The sequence below is a fragment of the Vombatus ursinus genome, unplaced genomic scaffold (assembly GCF_900497805.2).
Source record: "Vombatus ursinus unplaced genomic scaffold, bare-nosed wombat genome assembly UNPS02009132.1, whole genome shotgun sequence".
NCBI classification, from domain to species: domain Eukaryota; kingdom Metazoa; phylum Chordata; class Mammalia; order Diprotodontia; family Vombatidae; genus Vombatus; species Vombatus ursinus.
The window spans coordinates 2,188,796-2,201,322 of record NW_020948910.1 but is presented as its reverse complement, the minus strand read 5'-3'; the positions used below and the strand labels follow the sequence as shown (position 1 = coordinate 2,201,322).

The window sequence follows — 12,527 nt, the reverse complement described above, 5'->3', positions numbered from 1 at the left end:
CTGTAGGGTCAGCCTATGAGAAAGGAGAAGGGAGATGGCTCAAAAAGTCTCTACAACTCTTTTATTTTTTCCAGTATCAAATATAAAATTCTCTGTTTAGCTTTTAAAACTCTTTCTCACCTGGCCCTTTCCTACCTTTCCAGTCTTCTTACACTTTAAGTTACTCCACATATTCTATCATGCAGCAAAACTGATTTTCTTGCCGTCCCTCACATGATACTCCAGTTCCCAACTCTGCCTTTGCACTAGCTATCTCTCCTATCTACAATATTCATTCTCCTCATCTCTGCCTCCAGGCTTCCTTCAAGATTCAGATCAAACCCCATCTTCTACAAGAAACCTCTCACAGCTCTGCCCCCTCATACTCCACCCTCACTGCTGGTGTCTTATTTCTAAGATTACCACCAATTTACACTTTACATATATTGTATATATGTAGCTATCTCCCTCATTAGAATATGAGCTCCTTGAGGGCAGGGACTGTCTTTGCCTTTGTATTTTTATCATTTAGCTTGTAGCCAGTAGGTGCTTAATGGATTATGGACTTTCTAGTCACATCCAAGAGAAAAGGTTTAGTAGGAAAATCTACAAAAGAAAAAAGAAGAGGTAAACTGGAGCAGAGTCTTGCTGAAGGTTCATAGGTGATTATGATTGAAAATGCCTTTGCCTCTTGAAAGGATCTGATGTTTCTTATAGCTCATCCCTTCAGAACCTCCATCTAATCCTCTTGTGAAGACTAGCAGCAGAAGACTAATGATAGATTAGTATATCAATACATTCCCTGAGAAAAATGGCTAACAATTTAATCAAAGAATACATTGTAAATTAGAGTTTTATTAGATAAGAAGCTGGTATTAGATTGACATATAATTATGCAGATATAATCACTGAATATTGTAAAATGAATAGCTCTCGTTTAAATTTATGTTATTTGAAGATTCCATTTAAAAAAAAAGATATCACATCAAATCAAGTATCTAGGGGCTAATGATCTAATTTCTGAGATGTCTGATCTTTCCACTACATATTCCTTTGGATGGCTGCTCTTTGGCTGTCATGTCGTTCATTAGCACACCCACCCAGGGTGGGAAAGAGAAGACATGGAATCCAAATCAGTTCATTTTGTTCCTTAAAAGCAACTCCGATCCTAGGTTGAAGGATGATGTTGAGATGATACGGCTAATGTGAGGCTTTTACATTATCTATGAATTCCTCTGAATATGTTATCTCTGTCTTCAGTTGCCATGGATAAAGAATTGCCAAAAGGTTCCATGATATCTCTGGATAAGGTAAGAACCAGTTTTCAAAGGGCAAATTCATAAATATGAATATTGTTAAGGAAAAAATATTACATCTATGCCCTCTGCAATGTAATGGGGCCACAAAGCACCTTGAGGATAATTTAGGTTCTACTATAAAAACGACATGTTCCATTTCAGTACTGAAGATTCTCTTTGCTTTAGATGAACTACCCCTATGATTTTGGTATGCTGCCACCAGAAGGCAGTAGTGAGTCCAAGATACGCAGGGTTTCTGTGCTCCTAAATCGTGGGTTCATTCTATTTTTAAGTGAACGTAACAAATATTTATCGAGTGACAACTATATGCTATATGCTATGAAGAAATAGTGTCAGATTAAGAAATGACTTGTGAAAAAAATTTTAAAAAAAGAAATGATGTGTCTTGGGTCACAATTTGAATTAAAGGAATTTATTTAAAAGTTATGCTTTTAATGAAATAATGCAACTTTTAAACCTTTAGAACAGATATAAAACAGAAAGAAATTGTTTGTATACTTCTCTAGTTACTTAGTAATTCTTAGCAAAACCACCAACAAATATGGCTTTATTTCCAAACCTTCAGGTATTTTTTTTTTTCGGTGAGGCCACTGGGGTTAAGTAACTTGCCCAGAGTTACACAGCCAGTAAGTATTATGAGTCTGAGGCTGCATTTGAACTCAGGTCCTCCAGGGCCGGTGCTCTATCCAATGCACCACCTAGCTACGCCCAAGTATTCTTTTTTCTTTAAAAAAAAAAAAAAACTCATCCATTAACCTGGGTTTAAATTCCACTTCACTTATTAATTGGTTGACCCTGAGCAAGTCATATAACCTCTCTGAATCTTAGTTTCTTCATCTGTAAAATAGGCCTAATAACTGCACTTGCCAAACTGGATCATTGTGAGAATGAAATCGCTTTAAATTCTCTAGGCTTCATTTTCATTTTCTATATAATGAGGAGACTGCACTAGATGTCCTCTAATGTCCCTTGCAGCTCCAGACCTATGATCTTATGGTCCTATGATATGAAATAATATAAATAAATCACTTTTCAAACCGTAAGGTGCTATATCAATGTGAGTTATCCTCATCATTACTATTATCCCCTGACAGCTTTTATCCCAGCTCCCAGCATTAGCTTTCTCAAGGCTCAGGAGTCATCTCACTAACTACAGCCCTAAGTTGTCAAAAGGCTTGGCCTGCCATTCTAGCTGTCTTTCTCTGCTTTAAAAAAAAAAAAAAAAAAAAAAGGTCAAGCCTTCTGGCTTCCTAGTAAAAATCTTATATTGTTTGTGCCAAAGTCCTGAGGAAGCTCCCTTTGTTTCTTGGCAAGTTTAATAGTGAATCCTTCAAAGAAATGATCCTTAACCTTCCTGTGGTAGGGATATAAGATAAAACTTCAACAATATGTCAAGGACCACACAGAACTGCCATTTCCACCTACATTAAGTTTTCATGGGGACAAATGTATCAGACAGAGATGAAGCCAGAAAGATTCTTTTTAACAGCTGTACAAAGGCTAAAAATGAAAAATAAAAATAAAAATAAAAATAAAACCTTTGTAAGAGACCAAGAAGACAGAAATCATTTGGGGATGACTTTAAGTGAGAATCACACAACTGGTCAGTATAGTCAAGTTCTATAATTCCACCTCCTATAGACTCTTCTGGAATAGAAGGAAAATGCTATTAATAAGCAGTCTTTTAACTCATATATCCTATTGGCAAAAGCCAGAGACAGTTAGTGTGGCCCCTCATTCTCTATTTTTCACTTGACCCTCAATTCTCTTATGGGTCCTAGAAGCAGAACGTAAATCTTGTCTAAGGCCTCCTTCCCCTTTGACAGAAGATTCCTCAAACAAGGAGTCCTTCCCATCTCCCTCAGGATCAGGGTTCAATGCTGACACATTTCACAGATGCTGAGATAAAACTTTTTCAGAAGCCATCTAGTTTAAACAATAAAAACAAGAGCCTCCCTTACATTATATTTAACAGGCAGTCTTTCAGCTTTTGATAAAAAAAATCATCAATGGAGGAAAAAACTAAAAAAAAAAATTCTAAATTTGACTATTTGCAATTCCCACCGCACTGTTCCTAGTTCCATCTTCTGAGGTCAAACAGAAGTCCAATTCCTCTTTCCCAGAACAGTTCTTCAAATACTGCTCCATGCTCCACCCAAATTTCTTCCCCAGGACAAACATTTGCACATCATTTGACTTGTCGTCATGTCACATGAACTTGAGGGTCTTCATGTTGTTTACTCTTCTATAAGATTATCTATCTTCTTCCTTAAATGTGCCCTCTGGAATGAACATAGAAATCAGACCATGCCAAATTTAGTCATTTCTCTAGTCTTGGATACAAAGCCTCTCATGGCAGTCTGAGGTTGTATTAGTTTTCCTGAAAACCATATCATAATCAAGGTTGTAGTATACGAAACTCCCAACATCTTTCTCAAGGAAACTATTGTCTAATGACACTTCCCCTAACTCTCATACATGTGTTTGTTTGTTTTTTAATCCAAATGTAACATTTTTCCCTATTCAAATTTCAGATTCACTGGTTTGTGCCAATGTTCTAGAATCCTTGGTTTCTCAAACATCCAGTGTGCTAAGTGTCCCTCTAGTTCTGTGTTATCTAGCAATTTCATAAGACTTCATTCAATGCTTTTATTCAGTTAATGGATTTAAAATGTTACACAGCACAGAACCAAGCACAGAACCCTAACGCTGGAGACCCTTCCAAGGTGACACTAAGCTACTCTTTGCATCTAACCATTCAACTATCTCCACCTAATTGTACTGTCATCTAGTTTACAGCCCATCAATTGTTTTTTAGAAGAAAAGCAGGAAAGACTTTGCTAAATTCTTTTTATACTCTAGGCAAACTAAAGCTTGTAGACACAGTGCCTTGCACATCCTGTAGCATGATTTTAATAAATATGAACCAATTTGAATTCTCAAATCATTTCCTCTCATCCTTTTCTAGTAAGTCTTTCCATTCATATACCATTATTAATACCCTCCTATATGGGTATCATTCTATATTGTGCAGAGATCTCATCCCAAGGGAATGACTAGGAATTTAACAGGCTCATAATTTGCAGACATACCTTTCCCTCTTCTTCTTCTCCCCCTTAAAGAGTATTTCCACCCCTATCCAACATCACTGAAACAAGAATAGTATTTAGTAAAACAGTATATTTGCTTGTCCTCCCAAACCAGGGGTGGGGAACTTGCGGCCTTAAGGCCACATGTGGCCTTCTAGGTCCTCGGTGCAGCCTTTTGACAGAGTCCAAGTTTTACAGAACAAATCCTTTTATTTAGGGGATTTGTTCTGTGAAGTTTGGATTCAAAGGGCCTCACTTGAAGACCTAGAGAGACACATGTGGCCTCGAGGCTGCAGGTTCTCCTCCCCTGTGTCCCAAACCCTCAGGGTCTTTTGCTTTTTGCCTGTATTGGCACTATTTATCTGTTGATTATCAATTTTCCAGTGACCTAGACAACACATTATTCCACATTAGCCCTACTAAGTGCTTGCTGTCATTCTCTAGTCATTTATTTCTACTTTCTGGGTTTTCTTTTCCTTATCTATAAAATGAAGAAGCTGAAATAGATGGTCTTTAAGACCCCTTCTAGGTCTAAATCCTATGAGGCTGTTATTTTATCCTCCCAAGTTCCACAATCCCATAATAAATCTCCTTTAGGTCTATCTCACTAGCTAGTCTCTCTTCACCTGGTGCTTTATTACCCATCCCTTGATCTTTATCCTGTTGCTTCCGTTTCTCCTCCTTGCCAGCCCTTCCCTAGAAAAACAAAAACAAAACACTCAGTGCTCTTCTCAGAGGTTGCTGTTTTGGGGACTGGGGAGTAACCTGCCTTGAATGGGTACATTATTAGTTAAATCACCTATAGGAAGATGACATTCTTGGGCATAACTATTATTAAGTTGAGATTTATCTAGAGTTTAGTTTACACAATACTTGGCTTGTGAGAATCAAATGATTGTCTCAGCTGATTTTCCTAACAAATATGAGAGGCATCAAAATGTAAATACTATGACTTCTATTTTGCAGATGAGAAAACTGAGGTTCGGAGAAGCCCAAGTCACACAGCTAATATACAGGAGCATTAGGAAACTGAAACCCAGAGTTTATGACTCCAAAGTCAGTATCCATAGTGTCACACTTCAGCTGACTAGGTACAATGGCTAAGGTCCTTTTGGGTCACAGACTGTGAATAAGATGGCTTTAATCTTATTCCTAAGGAAGTTGAAGGAATCAAGTTAGGCACTGGTTGGGGCCTGAGTGGAACAGGGAAATCCTTTGTGGCCTCCCCACCACCTCCTAGTCATTATGTATCTCGGAACTCAAGCTTTTTCCTCTCTTTATAGTGAATACCTGACGACGTTAGTACAATCCATCTTCAAAGCTAGTCACTTACCTTACATAAACATGGAGTAGTGCAGAGATAGGCTAACTTTCTCCATGTTTACAGAATTTCTGTTTCTTCTAGCTCACCTTCCACTCCTTCATTTCACAACATTCCACCTTTACCTCTGTAGAGTTTGAGATTATTCTATTTTTCTCATTAATGTTATTTTTTTAAAAAATGTGTTGGAGGGGAAAGGTTTCAACCCTTTTACCATGACTGTGGGCTAAAAGAACAAATTGCTTTTTCAATTCTATTTTTTTTTCCTTGATGGTGACAAACACAATGCCAGAACAGCTGATTTAAGGATGTTTCCCAAGAGAATTCAAAACTATCAATAGAATGAGACCTTATCTTTCCATTCCCTTTCCACTAAGAAGACTGGCTGTTTTAAAAAAGAAGAAAAATAACCTTTCCACTCATGATGACTAACAGCAAACAGAACAATTCTTGCTTTAGTTCTCCCTAACTAAACTGCTGAATTTCCTTTCCTCCTTCTTTGTGGTCCTCTTCTATATGACTTCTCATGATTGTGGTCCACTAAGGAAAGTATAGAAGTGACAGTGATAAACAATTATAACAGCTCCAAACTGTAAAAATAATAATGGCAAGTATGACTGCCCCCTATCAAATAAGGAAATATACTTTGTTCTTTCGGACTTCAGAAATGATCATTTCCAGAGGGGAAAAAACAACAAATTTTTGTACATGACAGCTGTGGGAAATGCTTTTATTTAGCAACTAACATTCAAATGTCTTCAGTGCATTATTCACTGCATTAATCCAGGACAAAATGTCAATATCTATGAATTTACCTTTTTCTGAACCTGATTTCTCCTATCAGAGCAAAGGAAAAGAAGATTAAAGCCTGCTTCCAGTGCGAAGGGTAAGATTTGGATCTTTTAGTCATTAAAGAAACACATTTATATAATTTGAAAACATTCTGATTTCAAGTGGAAAGTTTCCAGGAGTGGGGAACCTGAGGCTTTAAGGCCACATGTGGCCTTCTAAATTCTTAAGTGTGGCCCTTTGACTGAATCCAGATTTTACAGAACAAATCCTTTTAGAAGGCCACATGTGACCGTAAGGCCGCAGGTTCCCCACCCCTGGCACCTTTTGAGTGATGGCATAGTACTATGGAAAGAGAATTGTCTCTGGAGTCAGAGGACCTGGATTCAAATCCTGCCTCTGATGTTTACTGTCTCTGTGACTTTGGGCAAATCATTTAACCTACCCTTGGTTCTTAGTTTCTCCGCTTGCAAAATGAGAAGGTTGGACTTGATGAATTCTGACTTCCCTTCCAGCTCTAGAAAAGGGTTCTTTACCTGGAGTTCATCAATTCGGATAGAAAAAAATTATACCTTTATTTTTACTAAATTCTAAGTGAAATTTAGCATATCCTTCAATTACATTTTTTTTAAAAACCCATTGTTCTGAAAAAGGTTCCATAGGGTTTTCCCATACTGCCAAAGGGGCTCATGACACACACAAAAAAAGATTAAAAGCCCTGCTCTAGAGCTACGATCCTATAGTCCTATGGCTAGAAATACTGAATGGGACATTTGGGTAAAACCCTAGTAATGGACAAGGAGAGATATACACCTTTGAGGGTAGCTAAGTGACATAGTAAATGGAGTGCCTCACTTGTAGTCAAGAAGACCTGAATTTGAATCCTGCCTCAGACACTATTGGTGTGATCACAGACAAGTTAATTTACTCATGCCTCAGTCTCCTCAGCTGAAAAATGAGGGAGTTGGACCCGGCCTCAAAGGTCCATTTCAACTCAGAATCTAGGATTCTTTGGCCCTATGTCCTCTAACTCAATGCTGGTTTTATAACTCTCACAAAGTTGCAGGGAAAATAAAGGACAAGTTATTGAAAACAACTTCCTATAGGTCTCTTCTACCAACAGCTCAGAGTAGTAGCAGCTTCTGAATCTTCATTGTATTCCCTACAGATATCGCTCAAAGGATCTTAACGAGGCTGATGTGAGATTGGCCTGGACACCATCCCTGGGTCTCATTCTTGCCACCTTTGTCACTGACTTCTCTCTTGGCAGAAAGTAGTAAAGAGCTGCTAGTGACTCCCTGAAAGAAATGCAAGAATGTGTTAGAAAGTGAGTGAAGAGACCCCAAATATAATATCCCTATCAGCCAGGCATAAATCCTCCCTCTGTAGAAATAAGCAGAATATTAATAGGTAGAAGATCTTACTTTCTGGGAAAGCGAAAAAAAAAGGTACCACATTTTCCTTTACTACAATTATAGAATGGGATTAGTTATAAGTAGATATAAGTGACAGGAAAATAATGATAGATTGAGGGGAGAAGGGAATAGACGAACTATCATGGAATGATAATGATGATGACGCTAACATTTATATAATAGCTTAAGGTTTACAAAGCACTTATTGTCTTATTTTCTCCTCACAGAAACCCTGGGAGATGGATGCTATTATTATCCCAATTTTTCAGGTAAGGAACTGGGGCTGAAAAAGGTTAAGTGACTTGCCCTGGGTCACACAGCTAGTTAAGTGTCTGAGGCTGGATCTGACTTTCAGGTCCTGCTCTATCAACTGAGTCACCTAGCTGCAGTAGTTACTTAGACTGAGAAGGCTAAGAATGATTTCATTTTAACTTCCATTATAACACTCATCATCACAATTTAAAAATTAGGAGTGAGGTTATTCCCTCCCTCAAAAATCCTTACCTGTAATTTCTCTATTTCCACAACTAGAATGGCAATCACTAACCTTGTGTGGCTTCAAGGAGAGTGACCATTATTCCTCATGGCATAGTGGAGAAGCATGTGGTTACTATGCACATGAGGTGCAATCTGTTCTAACTTCCATTTGCTCTGTGTTTCTGTCCCCTGACAGGACTATCAGAAATCAATGAAGGGCTGAATCAGGGGATATAAAACGCCTAAAGGGACCTTCTCAGTCTTAGCTCTCTTTATGAACAAGCTTCCCTTTTTATCCTTCCCCCAAGAAAACAAATAGCCAATCAATTAGTCAATAAGCATTTATTAAGTGCCTACTGTATTCCAAGCACTCTAAAAGGTTCTATGGAATACAAAGACAAATGATGAAAAAAAAAATCTCTGCTACCAGTCAAGAGCCAGTTCCCATGGTGGAATCACATAAAATGCTAATTTTCCTAGATGTTTCACAGATTTATCAGAGCAGGGATTCTTAACCTGGGGGTCTGTGAACTTTTTTCATAACATTTTAACAAGTTTATTTCAATATAATTGGTTTCCTTTATAATCTTTTATATCATATACTGTGTATTAAAAAACATCGTTTTAAGAGAAGAGTGCCATAGTCTTCACTAGACTTCCCAAGGGGTTCAGGACAAAAAAAAAAGATTAAGAATCTCTGCTATAAGAATTATGGCAAATTGATGCACCCTCTCCCTACAGAACACTCCATCGAGCAAGGATTTATGGATCCTCCATCTTCCAGCCTTGGTGTCTTGCTTGGTAGCAGGCTAGATAGCTTCCATTTACAAAGTTGGAGGACCCTCTTTGTTGTTTCAGTTGCAAGAGATGAAATCTGTATAATTATAGCTTTTCTCCCCCTTTCAGGTAGCAAATGGCTACACACAATGCAACAAGAAAGGGTGGCTGTAGTCATGAATTTTTTATAAAACCAACTGGGGTGTAAGTCAACCAAAAGGAGTGGTCTGACTACAGGCGCTGTCAAAGATGTTTGTTACCTTGTTGTACCACACAAGACTGAGAAGGCAGAATCCAAAGACTTTCTGCCCTTTCTTGGTGCAATTCATATAATTTCTTTAGAAGGTGCTCCAGAGAAAATCTCTCTAAACCAAAACTGAGACTAAAGGTCCATGCCAGACTAATAATAATTAATAATAATAAATAGTAATAATGAACCACACTATACTGCTGTTTAATAAGAATCTGTCTTCGAATCTTCTTATAATGTCATTCCATTTCCCTGACAGGAGCTTTAGGGAAAGGGTGAAGATTTTACCTACTAGAGGTTACATAAGGAAGAACGAACCTTCCCAAACTTCTGATAAAAATCTTCCTCTGCACGTGCCAACGCCTCTTCGTCGATATACACGGCAGGCCTTTTGGACAGGAGGAAGTACTGCACCTTCCTCAGATTCCAGCCCATCACATACTTGAGCCAGCCACACACGGCAGCTGTAGATCTACCAACACCAGCATTGCAGTGTACGTAGACGGTGTGTCCATTCTCAAGCAGGCTGTGGAGCAGACAGACCGCCTGAGGCAACATCTGCACTCTGCCTAGGATTGAGAAAGCAAGGCACATACACATTAGGAACAAAACCTGAATATCACAGCTAATAATCACTTGTCTGTTGCACCGTGAAATCAGGATGCTATGCAGCGTGAGACAGACAGACATCTTGTTTCTCTGCAAGGGTTGTTTGTTTGTTTTTTAAAGAAAAAGTAATAGTTTTCCAACATGGTTAATAATTTTCATGAAATCACACTTCAGTCAGGTCAACTCAAAAGCAATGGGTCAACCCCAGCAAAGGCCTTCACTTTATATTGCATCACTACACCCCCACAGAGTTCCTTCCATATCTGGGCAAATGTCACTCAACAGGAAAAGTTAACCAATATCTCGGGGGGGGGGGGGCACAGCATTTTTTCTTGACACGGATTACAGCTGTCTAGTAGGATAACCACAGACTGGACAGAACATTATTTTATTTCAAAAAGGATCTCTCACCTAACTGCACCTCAATTTCATTTCATCTACATGTCTGTCCAAGGATATTTTGTTCCATAATATTAATATCAATTCTTACCCATTTGGATCACATACTAGAATTAGTCCAGAGGATTTAAAGAAATCAATTGAGTGCATTCAGACTATGTTAATTAGAATTTATAATTCGGACTGCATAGCATGGATACATAGCAGCATAATAATCCCTGACTTGGAGTCAGGGTTTGAATGCTGCCTTTGACAGTCATTATCTACGTGACTCTAGGCAAGTGACCTAAGCTCTCAGCATATGATACAATAGTAGTATATGCCAGGGGTTTTTAAATCAGTTTTCTAACTTGCACATAAATAACATTAAATTTATTTCTAATAATATCAAAGTAAGCAAAAATGTGTACCCTAATGAACGTCAAAAAAGCTAGATATCAAAGAGAGTATTAGGTCCAGCACAGAAAGAAGAAAATCAGTAAAAGTGGCCAATATCATAGGAGACAACATTCAAGAGAAGGGGATAAAATAAAATTCACGGTCTCAGACGATTATAGGCAAATGCATAAATATGAGTAATGAGCAAGATGAACTAGAGAAACATAAGGCAAATTCACCTATATCACTGAGGCTTAGTGGGATTGAAACCATGACTAGAACGTATCTGTAAAGGAATCAACAGAAAAAGTGGGTGGTAATGTAGTAGCGCTACGTAGTAGGATTACAAGCTCATATATGAAAATCCAGGAAGCAAAGGAAGGAAAATGTTCTACAGATTCATAGAATATTACAAGTGAAAAGGATCTGAGATAACCTTCATTGTTTTCATGGACCAAGTGAAGGAAGAAAACAGAACACGGTGCTGTGATTCAAGTATACTACAGATCATTTGGACAGAAGAAGTGGACAATGAATTTAGAAAACACATCCCTAAGGCACGACAAAACCGTGACGGAGGACTTCATCTGTCCAGACATTTGTTGCAGCTCTTTCTGTGCTAAAGCAGAGCAGCTGATAAATTCTTAACTTGCCTTACTAATGTTGTTTTTCAAAAGGAAGAGGAAATAATGAGTTAAATTGCTATTTTAGGTTTGACTCTGATTAAGAAGGAGGAACTCACTGCTAAAAGAGAAATTATAAGAATCATGACAGGAAGAGACCAATTCTTTTCACAGCTTGTGATGATCAAATACCTTCTTGTTAATATCTCTAGTTCAACTTGTTTATATAATATCCATATTTTGTGCTTCTTTATGTAAATATTATATATAAATTTATATTTTGTATATATGTACATGTCTCTCCCAATAGAATGTAAGCTCCTTGAGAGCAAGTACTACTTCATTTCTGCCTATCACTTAGCACAGAACTTGACAAATCCCAACTTGTTCTGTGAAGTTTGGATTCACTCAAAGGGCTGCAGTTGAGGACCTGGAGGGCGATCTGGAGGGCCACATGTGGCCTCAAGGCCACAGGTTCCCCCCACCCCTACCCTATCCAATTCTTCATTCCTTACTGCCCAGATTTTTGTCTGCTGTAATAACCCTTTATTCCTCTTAAACTTGGTTTTTGTTTTGTTTTGTTTTTAATCTCTACTTCCTGACTTATACCAAGGATTCTTAACCTTTCTTCTGTTTCAGATCGCTTTTGCAATCTGGAGACTATTTAAAAAAAGAAAAAACAAATTCACGGGCCCCAGGTTAACAATTCCTGTCCTATACTCTGAACCTTTTATAACTAGACTTAGAGTACCTTATACTGTGCCCTGTCTTGGAGAACACAGCTGATTTAGGAAGCAACCCTTTAGGACCTCTCCTTTCCAGCCCCACTCCTGGTCCTGACTCACTCTAGGTATGCTCCTTTGCAACCTAAATCCCAGTGTAACAGTAAAACCTCCCAGGATGCTAAGCATCTTTTCTCTTTTAATCTGGAGCTAGATCTATTTGTGGGCCTCAATTTTTTTCTCTGCCCACACCAGCAAATGAGTGGAAGGAAGGAAGGAAGGAAGGAAGGAAGGAAGGAAGGAAGGAAGAAAGAAAGAAAGAAAGAAAGAAAGAAAGAAAGAAAGAAAGAAAGAAAGAAAGAAAGAAAGAAAGAAAGAAA

At 38.2% G+C, this 12,527-nt stretch overlaps 1 protein-coding gene across 2 annotated transcripts in view; it reads right to left on the bottom strand.

Moving 5' to 3' along the window:
• Positions 1-2,485: 2,485 nt before the first annotated feature.
• EPM2A (EPM2A, laforin glucan phosphatase) overlaps positions 2,486-12,527 on the bottom strand; it is a 171,203-nt gene continuing 161,161 nt past the window's right edge. Inside the window, exons 4-5 of one of the 2 annotated variants that reach the window (XM_027850691.1) lie at positions 9,735-9,985; positions 2,486-3,580 (exon numbers count right to left, since the gene is read on the bottom strand). In XM_027850691.1, coding sequence (XP_027706492.1) covers positions 3,536-3,580; positions 9,735-9,985 — 296 coding nt within the window. In that variant the 3' untranslated portion in view covers positions 2,486-3,535. Of the gene's footprint in view, positions 3,581-6,774; positions 7,796-9,734; positions 9,986-12,527 lie in introns of those variants that run through there. The other variant, XM_027850690.1, reaches the window with a different exon arrangement.